The 18,317-nt window shown below is 47.1% G+C and overlaps 4 protein-coding genes across 4 annotated transcripts; 3 read left to right on the top strand and 1 right to left on the bottom strand.

Annotated features, from left to right (window-relative positions):
- Positions 1–156: 156 nt before the first annotated feature.
- JR316_0005331 (uncharacterized protein) lies at positions 157–7,008 on the top strand (the record flags this gene model as incomplete). The annotated part of the gene is made up of 14 exons (XM_047891091.1): positions 157–702; positions 753–849; positions 902–991; positions 1,062–1,231; positions 1,291–1,593; positions 1,657–1,663; positions 1,731–1,822; positions 1,879–3,200; positions 3,263–4,146; positions 4,202–4,309; positions 4,366–5,377; positions 5,443–5,562; positions 5,627–5,753; positions 5,833–7,008. 14 exons carry the CDS (start codon positions 157–159, stop codon positions 7,006–7,008), a joined length of 6,054 nt encoding a protein of 2,017 aa, XP_047750852.1.
- Positions 7,009–7,436: 428 nt separating this feature from the next.
- Positions 7,437–10,448, bottom strand: JR316_0005332 (GMC oxidoreductase family protein Mala s 12; the record flags this gene model as incomplete). Its single annotated transcript, XM_047891092.1, has 21 exons — positions 7,437–7,465; positions 7,529–7,555; positions 7,618–7,690; positions 7,756–7,820; positions 7,880–7,912; positions 7,968–8,015; positions 8,075–8,219; positions 8,274–8,347; positions 8,401–8,645; positions 8,712–8,796; positions 8,859–8,982; positions 9,039–9,057; positions 9,127–9,302; positions 9,354–9,422; positions 9,552–9,590; positions 9,650–9,708; positions 9,759–9,893; positions 9,949–10,022; positions 10,079–10,184; positions 10,237–10,344; positions 10,394–10,448. 21 exons carry the CDS (start codon positions 10,446–10,448, stop codon positions 7,437–7,439), a joined length of 1,788 nt encoding a protein of 595 aa, XP_047750853.1.
- Positions 10,449–11,160: 712 nt separating this feature from the next.
- Positions 11,161–13,172, top strand: JR316_0005333 (T-complex protein 1 subunit beta; the record flags this gene model as incomplete). Its single annotated transcript, XM_047891093.1, has 10 exons — positions 11,161–11,163; positions 11,222–11,619; positions 11,671–11,797; positions 11,847–11,922; positions 11,971–12,048; positions 12,097–12,185; positions 12,240–12,497; positions 12,548–12,908; positions 12,959–13,070; positions 13,124–13,172. 10 exons carry the CDS (start codon positions 11,161–11,163, stop codon positions 13,170–13,172), a joined length of 1,551 nt encoding a protein of 516 aa, XP_047750854.1.
- Positions 13,173–13,565: 393 nt separating this feature from the next.
- On the top strand, positions 13,566–16,706 carry JR316_0005334 (Dolichyl-phosphate-mannose--protein mannosyltransferase 1; the record flags this gene model as incomplete). The annotated part of the gene is made up of 9 exons (XM_047891094.1): positions 13,566–13,840; positions 13,901–14,053; positions 14,101–14,705; positions 14,761–14,856; positions 14,907–15,401; positions 15,466–15,623; positions 15,673–15,820; positions 15,877–16,198; positions 16,259–16,706. The coding sequence occupies 9 exons, from the start codon at positions 13,566–13,568 to the stop codon at positions 16,704–16,706; spliced, it is 2,700 nt and encodes an 899-aa protein (XP_047750855.1).
- Between the last annotated feature and the right edge of the window lie 1,611 nt (positions 16,707–18,317).

Consider the following 18,317-nt stretch of genomic DNA (forward strand, 5'->3'; position numbering starts at 1 on the left):
TTCAGCCTCGGTCTTCAGAGACCCGATAGCGAACCTCATGGCGACGAGTCAGATCAACAAGTTGCGCATTGACGCGTTGGTCAATACTTATTTATTTAAATAGAGCTCACTCTGGCTGGCAATGTTACCACCCCAACTACGACCGAACAACTATCAATGCAATCCACTTCCAAAGTACAGGCTTTCATTGACCGCATCAGCGCACTTCCAGCGGGATCCGGTGTGTCGCTGGATGCAGCGCTGCAACCTTCTCTCGAAGAGGAGGCTGAATTACGCAGGCTTTTTGCCATGGATAGGACAAATGCGCGTCTTTCCGACCCTCATGTAGGACTCGTCGACGTCTTTGCGGCTCCAAGCGCCATTCGAACTACAAGAGCGCGAGTAGTCGATGGACCAGAAGACCTTGATGCTAAATATGTAATGCCCATTGCGGACAGCCATCGAAGGGCCGAAGGAATGCCATGTACAGTCGCCGACCTCGAAGAATTCAAGAAAAACTGGTCCATCTTCACAGAGGGATCCCTCTCCCAGCTTCTCAATTGGAATAATGTCGTCGCTGCTGGTGGATCAGTTCTCGCTTGTTTGTCCCCTGTCCCCAAACGTAACAAAGCATCCAAGCGTAAGATCAGAACTTACTTTCACTCAAAGGCTTATCCAACATCCGACGTGGACCTTTTTTTGTGGGGGTTGACTCCTGAGCAGGTTCTTCTGCTCTGTTCGAAGCTCTTTATTATGTATTAACTGTGCTGCAGGCAGAAATCAAGATCAAGGAAATTTACGAAGCAGTTCGAGATTCGGTTCCTTGGGATGTTACCTGCATTCGTACCAAACACACTATTTCCATTCACTGTGAGTTTGTCGTTTCTCCGGCTATAGAATGTCGTCCCGAGTTAGCCTACAGCCCAATACCCATACCGATCAGTACAAATCGTCTTGCGACTTTACCAATCTCCTGCCGAGATCCTCGCAGGATTCGACATCGACGCCCCATGTTGCGCATACGACGGCAAGCTCTTGTTTCCTTCGCAAATATATGCCCACATGAAGTAACCACCCACCAGGCAATCGAGTGTGGGCAAACCCTCGCGCGGTCGTCGCCATGATGCGGCAATGCAACACAGTCGACATGACGCGCCGCTCTCCCTCATACGAAGTCAGACTGGCAAAATACTCTCAAAGGCATTTCGAAGTCTACGTCCCTACTCTTGAGCGCTCAAAGATCGATCCAACGGTAATCTTATTTTATTTCCATTTGCATAGCCTTGCACCAACCAATCCACTACTTTATAGATTTACGAACGTTCAATCGCACGCACGGAAGGCCTAGCGCGGTTGCTCTCTCTCGAAAAACTCACAACTGACAACTTGCGGAACACGTTCCTTGAGGCTCGGCGTGAGCTCCGCGGGCGCAGGCTTGCAGCTGCACTCCAACGACCCCGCCGGCGCACGCGCAAATATAAAGGCGATATCAAGAGCGACAAAGGGGACGCAAGTGTGCTGGTGGAAGTGAACAACTATGATGTCACGGCGCTGCATATACCGTATGGTCCGGGCTGGGACGCGAAGAGGATCGATAAATTAGTTTATCAGACGGTGGGTGTTTTTTTCCTATTTGTTGACTTGTTATGCTGAGGTTTGCTGTTTTAATTCTTTTAGGATCTGGGTATGAATTGTAGGTTTACAGATATATATTCTGTTGATTACGTCCGCGCACTTAATATGACTATTAGCTACTTTCAACCCCCAAAACAAGGGACGCCGCCTACACCGTCATCCAGCTTTCTTCGGCAAAATTGACGAGTGCATAGAAGACTGCTGTGGGGTATGTGATCTATATATATTGTGAAATTGGACTCAATTTCTGAAAAATATCCGAAGAACTGTCCTAAACCCATCGATGAAGACGAACGTAAGCTCCAGGCAGAGGAAGACGAAGTATATATTCGTGGCCGCATCCGGCAAGTACATTCTTGCGTCTTCCTGCTCATATTCTATATTAAAACTTGTTTGTGCAGATTCATCGATGAGAACCCAGGTCGTCAAAGCATCACAGGCAGCTTCAAGCCAATCGACGTCGGCGAATGGAGCGAGCAAGTGTATATCAAGCCTACACTCGCGCTATTCAACGCCATCGCCTCACATGACCGTGCCACTGTCCAACAAATCATCTCATCGTCTTCGTCGCTGCCAGAGCAGGATTCAGAGGGGGGAGCGATTAACATTAACCAACGAGACCATGTTGGCCGCACTGCGTTACACGTTGCCATCTTCTCAAAGGCTACAGATATAGCCCTAGACCTCATCGACGCCGGCGCGCGGATTACGGCACGGATCGCAGACGGGCGTGCGCCGTTGCATCTCGCGGCGCAGGCGGATTTGAAAGAAGTCGTGAGTAAGCTGCTGGAGAGGAGCGCGTACAACAGGGAAGAAATGCAGAAGAGGTCCGGATATGAGGTCTCGAATGACAACGGTGCGATGAATGTTCAAGATGAGATTGAGCGGCCTTCTTCCGAGGATGATTGGAGTTCGCATGATGACGAGGATGTTGTCATGTCCGCTGACAGCGATGATGAAGATGATAAAGATGAGGGTACCAAAAAGAGGGGTTCCACAAATGAAGACACAGAAGTTGAAACTGCCGAGAATGAGATCAATGTAGAGGAAGAAAATCAACCCGATATCATCGACGTCAACGAATTCGACTGGGACTACGGATTTTCTGCGCTCTCCTACGCCATCCTCTTCGCATCCATCCCGACAATATCCACTCTCATTTCGAACGGAGCAGATGTTAAACTCGCCTCATCCTCCACCAATCGCAAAACGCCTCTACACCCCCTCACGCTCACTATCCTCCGCCCTGCCGAGTCCGACGAAGAGGAAAAAGACGCATGCGCAGTCGCAGAGTGCCTGCTCAAAGCGGGCGCGACGTCCACAACTGCCGACACCGACCAGATGTGCACCATCTTCCACTGTGCTGTGGCTGCAGGTCGCACGCGGCTGGTGGAGACGCTGCTACGGTACGACCCGCACGCGCATGCAGCGGTCGACTTCCCCATGTTTCAGAACCACCGGTTCGTGTGCTTCCCACTCGCGAGCGCTGTAGCCAACAGGCACTATGCGCTTGTTGCACTGCTTCTGGCATATGGCGCCAAGCTGGAGCTAGATGAAAGGGATATCAGCCGTGCTATGGCGGCAGCGTATGTGTACTTCTTCGTTATTCGTGGATTTACGATGTTGAAAATATTTTAATGTTTTTTAGATCTCCAAATATAGTTAGGGAGATGAACCATTATCGCTACAACCATGTCACCAATTACCTACAGCTCGCATATCAGCCAATTGAACTCACATTGAAGAACCATGATGATTTAGGAAAACTACTCCTCAATTTGGGAGCCCCTATCAACATCGCCATACTGGAATCGTGTGGAATGAACTACGGCGCAGGAGGCAGGATGACTGTCAAAGATTGGGTTGATATGATGGTATCGGCCCTCAGCAGACGGATCGAAGACAAAAAGTCCGAGAGTGCTCAGAAAAAGCTGGAAGATACAGTCACACCAAGTTTTTCCGGTGGATTAGACAAAGGATGGTCCATATTCTTCAGAGACCAGCTCACAGTTGTCTCTCAGTTCAAAGCCAACGAACCATGGCGCATCTCCGAGCACGCCAGAATAGCGAGACAAGAAAAAGACACTATAGCGCAGATGGAAGACCTCAAGGAGTATTTCACCGAGATGCAGACCTTACTGGCGGACAAAGGCGCTAAGTCGTGGCAGGAACTATTCCCCGACATCGAGACACACGCCACTACAACGGCAGATGGACATGGTTCGTGGAAGGATGGCCAACACCAAACGACCAGCGCGAAACGCACTGTGTCCTACACAACCTTGAGTGGCCAAAATCGTAGTGGGTATGGTCACTACTACTCCCGGAAGGTCCCAGAGCACCTACTTCCGGCTTACGACGAACTGTTTGAGGCATGCTATGCAGGTGATAACGAAACAATCCAGAGGCTTTGCTTGCCATCCAACGGATATGAAACCGTTGATGGTCCGCTGAATATCTCGGTCAGGATTGTTAATTCATCGACGGACGACTGTGAAAATCTTGGCAAGTCGTTCTCCATTTCTTTGCAAAGTTGGGGTCGTTAATGTTGAATGTTCAGGGTATACACCTCTCACAGCTGCAATAGCGGGGCGTCGGTGGTCCACAGCTAAGTTTATTCTTGCAGTAGCGATTGCCCAGTACCACCCAAACGATAAACGAGACCGGATAAAATCTGACCTCAACATTCAACTAGGTACGTCATCAGAACTTTTCTTCTTCATCCTCATATCATTTATCCCTCTCACGCAGAGGAAGACGACGACTCTGATGCTGCAAGCGATGCCTCAGGAGAGTCAAACGCGACTGTCGAACCAATCAACTTTATTAACATTGTGACGCGTAAATCGACGGTGCAAAGTCCTGTGCCCCCTGGCGCAATGCTGACTGACGCGGAGGTCGAATGGGTCTATCATCCCCCTTCTACATCTCCCTTCAGCTCCGCTTTGCCAATGTTAATGCGCGCAACCGCTCTCGAGAAAGCCGTCGCTGAACATGATCTTGATGCATTTACACATATCATAGATCTATACAACATCCTACCAGAAAAGCTACGTAAAGTCGAGTTCGGCACTAAGGTGCTGCGCTGCATTCTGTCTCACAACCAGGTCCAAATGCTCGATGCGTATATACGAAGGACGGCTGTCGGGGTGGACGTCGCTGTCATCAAGCGTAGTCTCAGTATCGGTAACGATAATGGAAATGTGGCGAGGTCTAAAATTCAAGGGGAGCAGCCGGTGCCTCTGCCAACATCAACGACGAACGACGCGAACAAGGTGTACGCAGGTCTCAATGTGCATGGAAAAAAGAGGTTAGATCTGGCACGGAAAAACGACCCCGATGCTTCAGATTTTGATGATGACTCAGATGCTGAAGGGAGGAGGGATATACCCCTTTTATGGCAGGCTATCCAAGTCGGCGCAAAAGAGATTATCGCATACTTACGATCTGAAAGGGTGTACGAAGCATACGACGCATATATCAACGCCCATGCTCCGTCTCAGGATAAAGCAAGGCTGCTGAACTACTATTTGCTTGGAGATAAGACTAAACCAGAGGGTAGGATGTCTCCCTCTACGAAGATGAATTGGGAGGCAAAGATGAAACGAGAGGCGAAAGCACGCCTCGCAGGCTTGTTAGGTTGGACGATAAACGCTCTTGGGGAGTCACCCCTCGCCGCTGCACTCATCACGGATTCTGTTGAGATGATTGAAACCCTGGAGAAGATGGAGCCAGGGTTACATGAAAAGGCGTTGCAAACCACGTGAGTTTCTACTAGAGTCCACGAAGAGGGGGGGATGGAACTTTAATTCTCTTTTCAATATGTAGCATCAAGTTCGTGGGCATCAACTACCTGATGTTCGCCGTAGAAGCCAACTGCCCACCCGATGTGATCGATTACCTACTAGCAAAGGGTGTCTCTCCCACCGAGCGTTCTGCTCATCGGGGGTATGTTTCTCCCTTCATCCTTTCCATTCGACGCCTTTGCTGACATTTACTTTGCTCTGCACAGGTGGAACATATATCATTACATCTGCGCGCAAAATAACCTCACCTTGCTGGCCCATTTTTTGAAGACGCTGCCAAGGGATGTGAATGAGGAATTGTTGATGCAGCGGTCTAAGGGGCGTGGGAATACAGTACGTGATGTCTGTCGGCGCTTTCCTGACAAAATGCTAACGTCCTGTGTAATTTTCTTTGCATTTTATTCTAATTTAGCCTCTGCATGTTGCAATCAAGACAGGCCATGTCGAGCTCGCGGGAACAATTCTTAGGTATACTGAGTGTGTCAAGGATCACTTGCTGGCACGCGACGCGCATGGACAGACAGCATTACACGCGGCGGTACGCACAGGGCGCGCCCAGACGGCGGAACTGATATTTGACGTTGCGGGGCGACTTACTGCCTCGGCTTCAAAGGGGTCGTCATCATCGGGATCTTCGCTGCAGCTCGAGCTTCTCAACACGGAAGACAGTGTTGGACTGACGCCACTCGAAATATCTCGCAACGCCGAGCTCGCTATGCGCGTGCAGGGTGCACGTTCCCTATATGATGGCGTACAGTGTGGAGGAGTACAGCCGAATGGGGACGTGGATTCACTGATCCGAACTCGAAGGATTGTGGTGCAGAGGGCGGAGACTAAAGACGAAAAGCGTCAGAGAGAAGCGCGTGGGAGTGCATTTTATGTGTACGTGATGGGTGCTAGGAGGAGGGTAAGAAAGGATTGGGATATGGATGAGCGAGGGACGGAAGAGTGTGTTGATGAGCTTAAAAATATGCTTGCAAGGCTAGAGTCGGTTGGTTATTCAGCCTCTGGTTCGGCACTTCAAGTGGAAAAAGTAAAGCAGTGGATCACGTACATGGACCACCTCATATCACGCGAGAAAGAGCGCGAGAAAGAGCGGGGAGAAGAAATACAAATGGCGGAGGAGGACTACGAAAGGCGAAAGAAGGCTGACAAGGGCGATCAGCTTGAAGGCGAGGAAGAGGAGAATACAGGGATACGCGTTCAAGGGAGGACAGAAGAGTGGGATACTCTCGCGACATACTTTGTCCTAGAGGACTTTGTCGCCCTCTACAAGGACAATATCACAGTAGGGACTATTACACACAACCGCCACCTGGTCCATCTCTCCGACGTTCTATGCTCCGTGGAGGCGACACTCGCCAAGGCGAGCAGTGCTGAGGGCCTCGTGCACGAGGACTACAGCGATCCAGACCGTGCAAGCCAGGAAGCGTACGGCGGAAGATATCGCAGGGGTCACCGACGAATTCAGAAATACGGTGCAGAGGGCGAGTTGGAAAAGGAGCATGATAAAGAGGAAGAGGAAAGGAGGCAACGGAAAAGGAGCATGGTGTTTGAGTACATTGCCTTGGGCCCTGATAGGCACTGAACGAAGATGATTTCTGTTTCTCTGTGTATCTTGGTATCATATATGAGATGGTAACGTAAAAAAAATACAATTTTTTGTTCCTTTATGGATGGCAAGCCGTGCCCCTTGGGCTTAAGCGCTCACTGGCACCTTTTTTAGGTATAGGGGCTCCCGTTGGTAATTGAATTTCGGCAAAGGCGAGCATCGTTTTCGCACACAGAACTAAGTATAAGTATACGGAAGAGATAGAACAATATCTTTATTTTGTACTGTTTGTTGGGTGTTAAGGGTATTGAACAGTTGCGTTAGATGCGTAAAGTAATTCTCGAGTCAGGCGATTACATTTGGCACTGGGAGCTCAATACTTTTCCGACACCCCTTTTAAATCATCTGGTAAAAAGAAATAGCAACAAAATACAGGACGTCGTTATGATCAACAAAACATACAGTTAAACATTTCCTTTGATAATGTCGGCCGCTAGAGGATCAAAGAATAAGCAGTGAGAATTTTGCGTTACAATAAAAGAGTAACATGACTAACCAATTTCACCGATAGTGAATGCCGTAGCTAAGGAATCAATCAAAGTGTGTAAGCGTAATCAATTCAGAAACATGCAAAAAACGATGAACCTTGGAGGTGTGCGCCTATATGCAGCGGAAGAATCGAAACATCGACAACGCGGATGTTGGTGGTGTTATACACCTATAAAACATTGAGATTTAAACTTAAAAGGTTCCAGGTGAATTTCAGTAATGAACAAGTCGCACTTTGAGTTTCGTGTCGACAACTCCGCCATCTTCCAGAGGAAGCAAGGAACAGGAGCCAATGGTGTCTAGATGGTATTTTTGGTTAGTTCGCCAGGTTATTGAAACACCTTGAGATTGGATGTACGATATGTAGTGACCAAATAGGTCTTGATAAAATCTAAAGGTATGTTTAGAAAAGAAGCAATCAGTGTAGATAGAGAAAAAACACAAACCGGCGATTTGCTCGTCAGTTTGACACTCGGGCCCAGGATGCACCTCATCTAAAAAATTTTAGGTGCTGTCTGCAAGCTAGTAATCGCATTGGGCGGCTGTAGCGTACCTAGAAGATAACTCTGTAAAGGCTCGGTTTTGGCGAGACGACGACTGAACTTGAAAAGCTCAATAAGTAAGTGGATGTCGTATTCTTCCTCGAAGTAGTGAGGGTCGATAGCAGGATAATCAATAGGATCGGCGGACTTGATGTGCTATTACGAGAAATAAGTATTCATGTACTGAACAAAAGTGCAAATAGGACTTACAATACTCCCGCGAGAGAATGGGTGGTTCAGTAAAAGGTAAAAGGCACCGTATTTCTTTCCAGGTTTGGCTAGGCCTGCGCATATACTCAATATTTTTATACTTAACAAAACCCATTCAATGACTCACCCGGAATGGCCGGTGCGCCTTGCACAAGGATAATTTCACAATTCGGTGATCCTCTCTTCAGGGCTTCGAGCTGTAGCCTGTATTGTTTCCTTTGCAAAGAAGAGTATTTTCCAGAGGCGATACCCTCATCGACTGTTTTCTTGAGCTGGGTATAGATAGTGTCTGAGTCGGGGCTTAGCTGTGACAGAGGGACAAATGCCATGATGTTGATGGCTAAGCCGAGAAGGCCCTTCCCTTCTTTTTGGCTACAAAAAGTGAAGCGGAAAAGTCAATTGATATAATACATATGAAACGTTGAACCTGTGGCATACAAAAGTGCAATTTGTTTTTCTCTTTCAACCGGATCATGCAGGTTGTCAAAAGTTTGGACCTCTTCTTTCTTATCTTCGCGGATTTCTAGTTAATAGGAGATAGGGGTCAATGTACACTCCAGACATAACGTATTGACGGAACATCACCATGAGTAGCTGTAAAAAACACATGCTCTTGAATGTTACTGCCAACTCCAGGGAGGTCAAGCTTGACTTCAATGTTATGTTTCTCAAGCAGCTTCTTGTCGCCTATGCCGGACAACTCAAGTATCTTTTGAAATTGAAACGTTTGAATTATGGGTTATAAGGTGCAAATTTAGTTCTTACTTGCGGATCGAGGATAGCACTGTAGGAAAAGGGAATATGTCAATCATTCGTCATTTTACAAATCAATTGTGAGTCTGAAGGAACACACCCTGAAGATAGAACCACCTCCCTCCCAACTTTGACTAGATGCGTCTGTTTATCGTAAATAAAGGTGACGCCCGTAGCTGTTAAGAGGTTGCCGTCCTTTCTTGACTCCAGTCTCACGACGTGAGCCCCTGTAAGGACGGTGAGATTTTGCCGTGATGATGCGAGTGTGTAATAGGACTTGTTAAGGTGAGTCGATATCATATCAAAAAGAAAAAGTGGAAGTCATACATTGGCAGCGTATGAGCGAATTCGATTTTTGGGATGGATTGTGAGCGGTGATAGCCAAGTTCCCGTATTCTGTAAAAAGCATGTTTAGCGCGAAATAATGACGTGGGTTGTAAGAAGCAAATTTCACATTTCCAGACAGCTACACAAAGAGGAGATCATTAATAGTGACGATATATAAAGGTATGCTGAAGGACATACTGGTTCTGGCGCAGGTAGAATGCCGAACTTAACCAAGCTCTATGAAGACAAGGAAGATACTGAGCTACAATCGAAATTATAATGACTTGGTATCATACATCGTTGAACGGCTTCTCGAGACCTGAGAGAGTTAAGGCATGACTGACAGTCAATGGACCTGATCTGAAATTACTTCAACAATCAAACCGTTTAAATTGAAAGTCCTACCTTCATTTCCATGATGAGCGAGGTCATAGTTTATGGACTGGTCCTTGACTTCAGGCTCAATGAAGGTTTCGGTTTTGAGTTGATATTTTTTGAACAATTCCCAGTTCCATCCAGGGTTTCCCAATTTCTCGATAGCTAGAACACAGATATGTGGGCCCATAAATGGTCGAGAGGTACAGTTATCACGTACCGTCATAATCTCCTTTGTTAGCCAGATGATATTGGAAAAAGTTGATAGCAGAACTTCCACCAAGGCCTTTGCCGCTGAAGAAAAGATCGAATCTAATAACAACAACTGGACTTTTGTGGTCGGAGCTTACCGAGGCCAAGGAACAGAGCGTCCATTGACGTTTGCTTGAGGTTCAGTTTTGAAAGCCCAGTCGTAAGACGGGTTCCCGAAGTGGCTACCGTAGGCCGCAGGTGTTACTACGTAAAGAAGTTTTACATTTGGGCAATTTTTATAAGCGTAGCTCCTTACATATGGCGGGATCGTTCAAGTTATCAGCACCGGCTTCAAGAATGAGGATAGATAATGCGGGGTCTTCGGACAAACGTGTCGCCAATGTAAGCCCAGACGTTCCTCCTCCTGTAGAAAGATCGGAAAACAGATATGATAGACACGAAAAGCTGCACACCAATTATGATATAATCAAAGGTCTTTTCGGAGACTTGGTCGATAGTTGCAGTCATTTTAGACAGGTCAAGGAATTTGAGAGAACATAATTGGAGGTGAGGAGTTGTCGAGCTTTATACGATCCACCAAGGCTCGCTTGTTTCTCTTCGCCGGCTTATTCACACCACAAATATATAAGATCATCTAATACCGTGAATGGTATCATGGGGTCAAGATCGTCAACATGGTAGTATGCAGCTTCGGAGTTGTATGAAACGCAAGCAAATGCCTTTTAGCACTCCCGTCCCTCGACATATCCGGGTCCTTGATAAGTGCGTCTGGCATGCGCGACTAATTTGGTGAGAAATATCGAACAGTTACGGTGACCTTGGTGACTTCTGAATCTCGTCGAGGCTCTGAATTAGCATCGCTGATCTGGGTCTTGAAATCCGAGACAGGGGGTCCAAGGTTTTCGTTTCTCCGTTCCAAGCAATTATTAGGCGATTCAAAAGAAAGCGTTCATGAACACTATGTTTCAAAACAATTGCATAGGTGTTATAAGGCGTCGTTTGAAAGATGTAGAGGCTAACAGGAGAGTGAAGGCACTTCTCAAGCAGCAAAAGTCAAGAAAAGATCAATAATTTAATTCTTCCCAGAAACTGACCGTGGGAAACTTATTTGTATTGCAATATGGATTGCCTCAGACGCGTCAATCTTTGCAACCATTTTCACGATAAAAAGGCATAAAGGCATAGTATTGTAACGATGTCTGCTCAGATATTCAACGAAATGGCGAGTCTATTCAGCGATGCTACGAAACTTGATCTGATGAAAAAATCCAAAAACTTAGGCGACAGAGGAGAAGGCGGAAAACGCGCGTCTCTCCTCGTTCGTCGGTGCGCTCGCGCTGGGCGACCTGGTCAAGTCTACACTAGGACCAAAAGGCATGAACAAGATCCTACAATCAGCATCCACAGGCGAGATCAACGTGACGAACGACGGTGCGACGATCTTGAAGGCGATCCAGTTGGATAACGCGGCGGCGAAGATCCTCGTCAACATCTCGAAAGTGCAAGACGATGAGGTCGGGGATGGCACGACGAGTGTGACTGTGTTGGCATCGGAGTTGCTGAGGGAGGCCGAGAAGCTCATCGCGCAGAAAATCCATCCTCAGACGATTGTGGAGGGATACCGGATTGCGAGTCGGACTGCGCTGGCTGCGTTGGAGAAGGCTGCTATTGACAACAAGTGCGTGTATTCGGGGACATTGAACTAGCGTCTTTTCTGATTCAAAAGCAGAAAGAACCCTGAACAGTTCCGAACGGATCTGTTCAACATTGCTCGTACAACCCTGTCATCAAAAGTTCTGTCGCAGGACAAGGATTACTTTGCCAACCTTGCTGTGGATGCCGTATTACGCCTCAAGGTACTTTGTTTATCCTAGAAAGGTCGATTGTGTCTAAACTACTTTTCAGGGTTCAATAGATTTGGAACACATTCAAATCATCAAAAAGGTTGGAGGAAAGTTGACCGATTCTTATCTGGATGAAGGTGAGTCAATGAAAAAGTTCATTTTAAACAAGGCTTAATTCCTTGTAGGTTTCATTCTGGACAAAGTTATTGCTACAAACTCGCCAAAACGACTTGAGAACGTCAAGATCATGATTGCTAACACCTGTACGTGAAATTTCTGCCTAATGAGACAGAACTTGACACTTTATTCAGCAATGGACACTGACAAAATCAAGATCTTCGGGGCCCGTGTAAAGGTCGACAGCACAGGCAAGCTCGCCGAACTGGAACGCGCAGAACGCGTAAGTTTTGCTCATACTTCCTATGTGTACGTATAGTTGATTCTGTTGAACCAGGACAAAATGAAAGCAAAAGTGGAAGCCATCGCCGCTCACGGAATAAACTGCTTCGTCAACAGACAACTGGTGTACAACTATCCTGAATCGCTGCTGACCGAGAAGGGTATCATGGTGATTGAGCATGCTGACTTTGAGGGTGTGGAGAGGCTGTCCCTCGTCACTGGTGGAGAAATTGCAAGCACATTCGATCGACCTGATCTTGTCAAACTTGGACACTGTGAGCTCATCGAAGAGATCATGATTGGCGAGGACAAGGTCCGTATCATTATTATCATGGAGTCAAGTCAGATATTTACTTTCTGCAGCTCATCAAATTCTCCGGCGTGGCTGCTGGCGAAGCATGCACGGTGGTCCTCCGCGGTTCAACGAACCAGATGGTCGACGAGGCCGAGCGTTCACTGCACGATGCCCTATCTGTCCTTTCACAGACGGTAAAAGAGACCCGTGTCGTCCTTGGAGGCGGATGCTCTGAAATGTTGATGAGCTGTGCTGTGGAAGAGGAAGCAAGAGGGATCAAGGGCAAGAAGGCTATTGCTGTCGAGGCATTCGGCCGCGCTTTGAGACAAATTCCAACGATTTTGGCAGATAACGCGGGTTATGACTCGTCAGATTTGGTCACAAAGCTGAGAGCAGCGCATTATGAGGGGCAAGCGGATGCTGGTCTTGGTATGTCTTCTTACCCCCTATGTTTTCGAGCTGTATTAACCCTCTTTCAGATATGGAGCAGGGCACCATTGGATCCATGAAGAGCCTCGGCGTTACAGAGAGCTACAAGCTAAAGCGACAAGTCGTCACCAGTGCCACTGAAGCCGCCGAAATGATCATCCGGTAATGTTTCTTTAGCCTGAAATGCTCTCAGCATTGCTCATTATTTGTTCCAGTGTTGATGACATCTTGAGGGCAGCACCTCGGAGACGCGAAGCCGTATAGATGTCCAGTCTAGTAGTATTTTTCGACTATAATGAATCGCAAATTTTGCTTTATCTTTTCTATAAGCAATCGTTGGAACAGACATGGGCCTAAAAGAGGAGTGGCCTTGCAAGTTTGGTCATTTTACTTTAGACCCATCAAATTCGGAAATCATCAGTTCAGTCAAAAGTAGTTTCAAGGAGCTTAGCTACCGCTGGGAATCCCACTACTTTCTTTATGAGAGCAACTTGTTGGCGTAATAAGGCTATGTTTTGGCTATGTCATTTTCAGAGATGCATCATGACGGCGACGAGCATCCGTTGATTTCTGATTTGTTTCCTTTTTCGGACGACACGTCAATTGGGAATTATCGGTTGCTGGCGTCTCTTCAATTCTCTTCAACCTTTCTCCACGATGTCTGGTAACTTCAGAGCCAGACGCCCTGCTTCACCACCGCCTGGGGTGGTGTACTCATCAAATACCTCGCAGAGGTTTCCACATCCGCGGGATGAGCATCTGGATGCAGACGCGCGACGAGCTGCGGCGTCCAAGGGGTATGCGCCAGGGCGGAAGAACTATCCTACAGGAGGTCTAAACATCACGTCGGGCGAGTGGAAGCTGCTTTTTGTAATTGTGATAGTAGCATGCGCGGTACGGTTGTTTAGGCTGTCGAAGCCTAATAGTGTTGTGTGAGTTCCTAGCTTGCTTATACCGCTGCGGAGATACTTACGGAGCACAATGGAATACAGGTTCGACGAAGTGCATTTCGGGAAATTCGCATCGAGATACATCAAGACACGCTACTTTGTCGACGTACACCCCCCTCTTGCTAAACTACTAATCACCCTCGCTGCATTCGTGTTTGGATATAACGGAGACTTTGACTTTAAAGATATTGGAAAGTGAGTGGTCAAGTGGCTAGATGTCTGAACATTCTGACATTTTGAAGAATCTATGAACATGTACCATACGTAGCCATGCGAATGGTGCCCGCAACCCTGGGTGTTGCGACGGTACCACTGGCCTATCTTACTCTGCGCGCGCTAGACTGCCGCGCCACAACCGCTCTTTTAGCTTCTATCTTCATTACCTTCGAAAATGGCATGGTCACACAGTCCCGGCATATTCTGCTCGACTCGCCACTCATCTTCTTCACTGCACTCACCATTTTCTTCTGGTGCGGGTTCTGTAACGAGGACAAACATGCTGAACCCTTTTCCCCATCATGGTGGACGTGGCTTACGTTGACGGGTCTGGCCCTCGGCGCTGTGGTTAGCAGCAAGTGGGTAGGCCTGTTTACGATTGCTACTGTCGGTGTGAGCACAATGTTCCAGCTGTGGAACCTACTTGGTGACCTGCGCGTTCCTCCCCGCCTCTTCATGCGCCACTTCATCGCACGGGCCGTCTGCCTGATCCTCGTACCTATTGTGTTCTACATGGCCATGTTCCAAATTCACTTCCTCATTCTCGAAAATTCTGGAGAGGGTGATGGTTTCATGAGCTCTGAATTCCAGCATACACTTGGAGGACGCGGGATGGCTGACACGTTTGCGGGTGCGCCTCAATCTCGGTCGGTATCTATAACGTCATACTGAACGTTTATTCTTAGATGTCGCGTTCGGCTCTACTGTGACGATCCGCCACGTAAATACACAAGGTGGATATCTGCACTCGCACCCCCACAACTACCCTGGCGGTAGTAAACGTGAGTTTTCTCATCCAGAATGTCTTCTCTTATTAAACAGTACGTTTCAGAGCAACAAATCACTCTTTACCCTCACCGAGATTCGAACAACGACTGGCGTCTCTTGAATGCAACTATCGATGGAGACAAGGAATTTGATTGGCAATCTTCGCCACTCGAATACATCACCCCAGGGACACGCATCAAGCTGCGTCACCTTGCCACTGAAAAGCACCTGCACTCGCACGACATCCGCCCTCCCGTCTCCGACGTCGACTTCCAGAATGAGGTCTCAGCATACGGCATGCCTGGCTTTGTCGGCGATGCCAACGATGACTGGTATGTGGAAATCGATCACGGTGATAAGCGCGACAAGGAGTCGTACAAGCGTCTGAGGACGCTCAGGACGACATTCAGACTGAGGCACGCGCTCACGGGTTGTTACCTCTTCTCTCACAAGGTTAAACTACCAGAATGGGGCTTTGAGCAGCAAGAGGTCACTTGTAACAAGAATGCTGTTCGCGCAAATTCGCTGTGGTTCATTGAGACCGCTACTCATCCTCTTTGTGGGTTTCTTTCTTGATTAACTGTCTTTTTTTTTTTGTTTCACTGATACTGGCAATTTTATAGTGCCTTCCACGGCCACTAAAGTGAACTATCAACTGCCTGGGTTCTTTGCCAAATTCTGGGAGCTTCAACAAGTCATGTGGACCACAAACGCTGGATTGACCGACCGCCACACATATGACTCCCGACCTGAATCATGGCCAACTTTGCGCCGCGGTATTGTGGGTGCCCTCCTATCTCATAAAGTGCTCTTCTAAACTTTTCTTGTAGAATTTCTGGGTCAAGGACCATCGACAAATCTACTTGATCGGAAACCCAATGGTCTGGTATTTAAGTACCCTCTCTATCGCTGCCTACGTTGCGATCCGCGGTATCCTTATCCTTCGCGCTAAGCGAGGATTCAGGGACTTTGACAATAGTTTGTCTGTTCCCCTCACTCGTTGGTACAAAATCTAACTGCTTCTTACTTTGCAGCCAAAGTTGTCAAGTATGACACCCTCTGCGGCTTCCTGTTCGTGGGGTGGGGTCTTCACTACTTCCCCTTCTTCCTAATGGGCCGTCAGCTCTTCTTGCACCATTACTTCCCTGCCCTCTACTTCGCTATCTTGCTTTCATGCAGTGTTTTCGATCTCGTGACGTCGACGCTTAGGCCACGCGTGCGCTTGCAAATCGCGGCAGTTCTGATGGTCTTGGCGATCTGGAATTTCCAGCATATGAGCCCCCTGGCGTACGGAAGTCCCTGGACGAAGGAGAAGTGCAAGCAGGCGAAATGGTTAAAGACCTGGGACTTTGCTTGGTGCGTCCTTCCCCCTATGTTTCACTTATTATAACTGTTAACCCTTCAAATTTATATTAGCAATGACTTCTATGATAACTACTCTCAATATGAATCCTTTGGTGTAGCTACGCCGCAGAAGTCTGTCACTCCAGCGTTCACAACTATCGACGGAGATGGTCGCGGTCCCGTCGTCGTTCCCAACCCACAAAATCCCGGACACCCTCCGCCTAACCCCGAGACATCGGTCATTGCCGACAAGCCTGAGCCTGGTCGCGACATTTTTGCGGGCGAGCCCGTCAAGGACGTCAAGAGTGATGGCGTGTACGTTGCTGCCCACCACCAACCAGAACAGAAAATCGCAAAGGAGATTAGCTCTGTCAGGATCACAACTACTGCTGAGGCGAAGGCTGATTCGGATTCGTCCTCTCATGAAGCCGCCGCTGGTGCCGCTGCCCCAGAACCCGTTCTAGACGCAGAGGCCGAGGCGAAGAAAGCTGCTGCTGAGCTCTTTCCTGAAGCAGCATAAGATTATGGATTGAGAAAAGTAATTTCTGTACACAATTTCTCTTACTTAGCTAGTGCGTGTTGTCCTAACGATATTATTTATTAATGCTCCTTTATCATTCAGTTGGAGACTGCAGACTTGGACAGTTGGCATGGCGTACTTGTAGAGTCGTGCGTATTATGTAGAAAATTATCCTTCGTATCACTAAACATGACATACTATCTGGTCGAGAGTCTAGGCGCATGGCAGCTGGTACTCTGCTAAGATTGGGCTCATCAGGAACCAGCACGTTTACGTAATCAAAAGGCTTGGCGCCAAGAGCGGCCAAAATCGACTTCAGAAAAAATCAAAAGTTATGTCGACGGAAATTTAGTACAAACACAAGAATAAATGGTAGAAAGTATCATGTAGAATAACATTTGTGCACTAGATAAGTGTATCTATGGTTTTCAAATGATAGAAACAGACTCTTATGCAGACATATACTCTGCACGTACTTTGGCAATCATATCTGGAGGAAGTGTACGGTGACTATGATATCTCTTGTTTATCCAGTGAACTTGTGGACCAGTTAGACCATGCTCATAGCCTGAAATAAACCTTGCTGATCGGTTTGCATATCTATTGAACATAATTAGTGAAAAGTTAAACTTTTATTTGTGAAAAGTATAAAAGAATACCTTCTAATCTGAAGTAAAGGAATATCATCAAGGCATTGAATTACATTGGCTTCCATTTCATCAATGTTGCTTGTTTTGGGTGTATTACGATAGCGAAGCTTTGCTGCTCCCCAGTATTGTTCAATGAAATTGAGTTCACAATGATATTTCGGATAAAAATCACAGATGTGACCGCGGGAAGTGATCAATTCCTCAAGGCGTGATTTTTGAGCCACAAAGTCAGGTTGCATGAATAGAATACGTCGACAGCAGCAATCAGTCTTGCCTGGTTCGCATTTAAATCCTTCACATTGGGCAAGAAGTCCAGATTCTTTCCAAAGACCTCTTTCCCGGATAATTAATTCCATTCCTTTAAACCATCCGGGCATGGTGGGATGGTTTCTGATTCAGAATCAGAATCTTCATCTGAAAGAGTAGAAGAAGATGGTTCTTCAAAGTAATCAAGAAATCCTTGCAAGGTGAAGGAGCCATCTTCATTATATGTTATAATCCCTTCATCACTGATATACTCTGCAAGGCTCTTCACATTTGGGCCAGATTGGGGACTAGGGGTTGAGGATTGGATGTCCTCCTCCGGAATATCTTCAATAGAAACTGAATGATGTTTCTTTTGTGCATATTTGCCCAGGTTTTTGGCTCTAGAAAGTGAGGCTTTGGATTTTCGGGCCATAGATATGATGTATGATGATAGTCGAGTGGTTCCAAGTGGTCTACTTTATTTTATATCGCTCAAATCACTGCCAACGAGGCTGAGAAACATGCATCGAGGCGTTATCATGATCTTCCGGGAGGTCACGTGATCTATTATATAAGCGGCCAAAAGTGACTTCGTCGAATTTTCAGAAATTGCCCAAACTCGTTAAAACATCATTTCCAATGCTTTACAATAAAAAAGGGGGGGAAAATTTTGTAAGCCTTATATCTTTCTCAAAAAAAATTTTTTTTTCAAAAA

Source organism: Psilocybe cubensis, chromosome 4, assembly GCF_017499595.1.
Source record: "Psilocybe cubensis strain MGC-MH-2018 chromosome 4, whole genome shotgun sequence".
Lineage (NCBI taxonomy): Eukaryota > Fungi > Basidiomycota > Agaricomycetes > Agaricales > Agrocybaceae > Psilocybe > Psilocybe cubensis.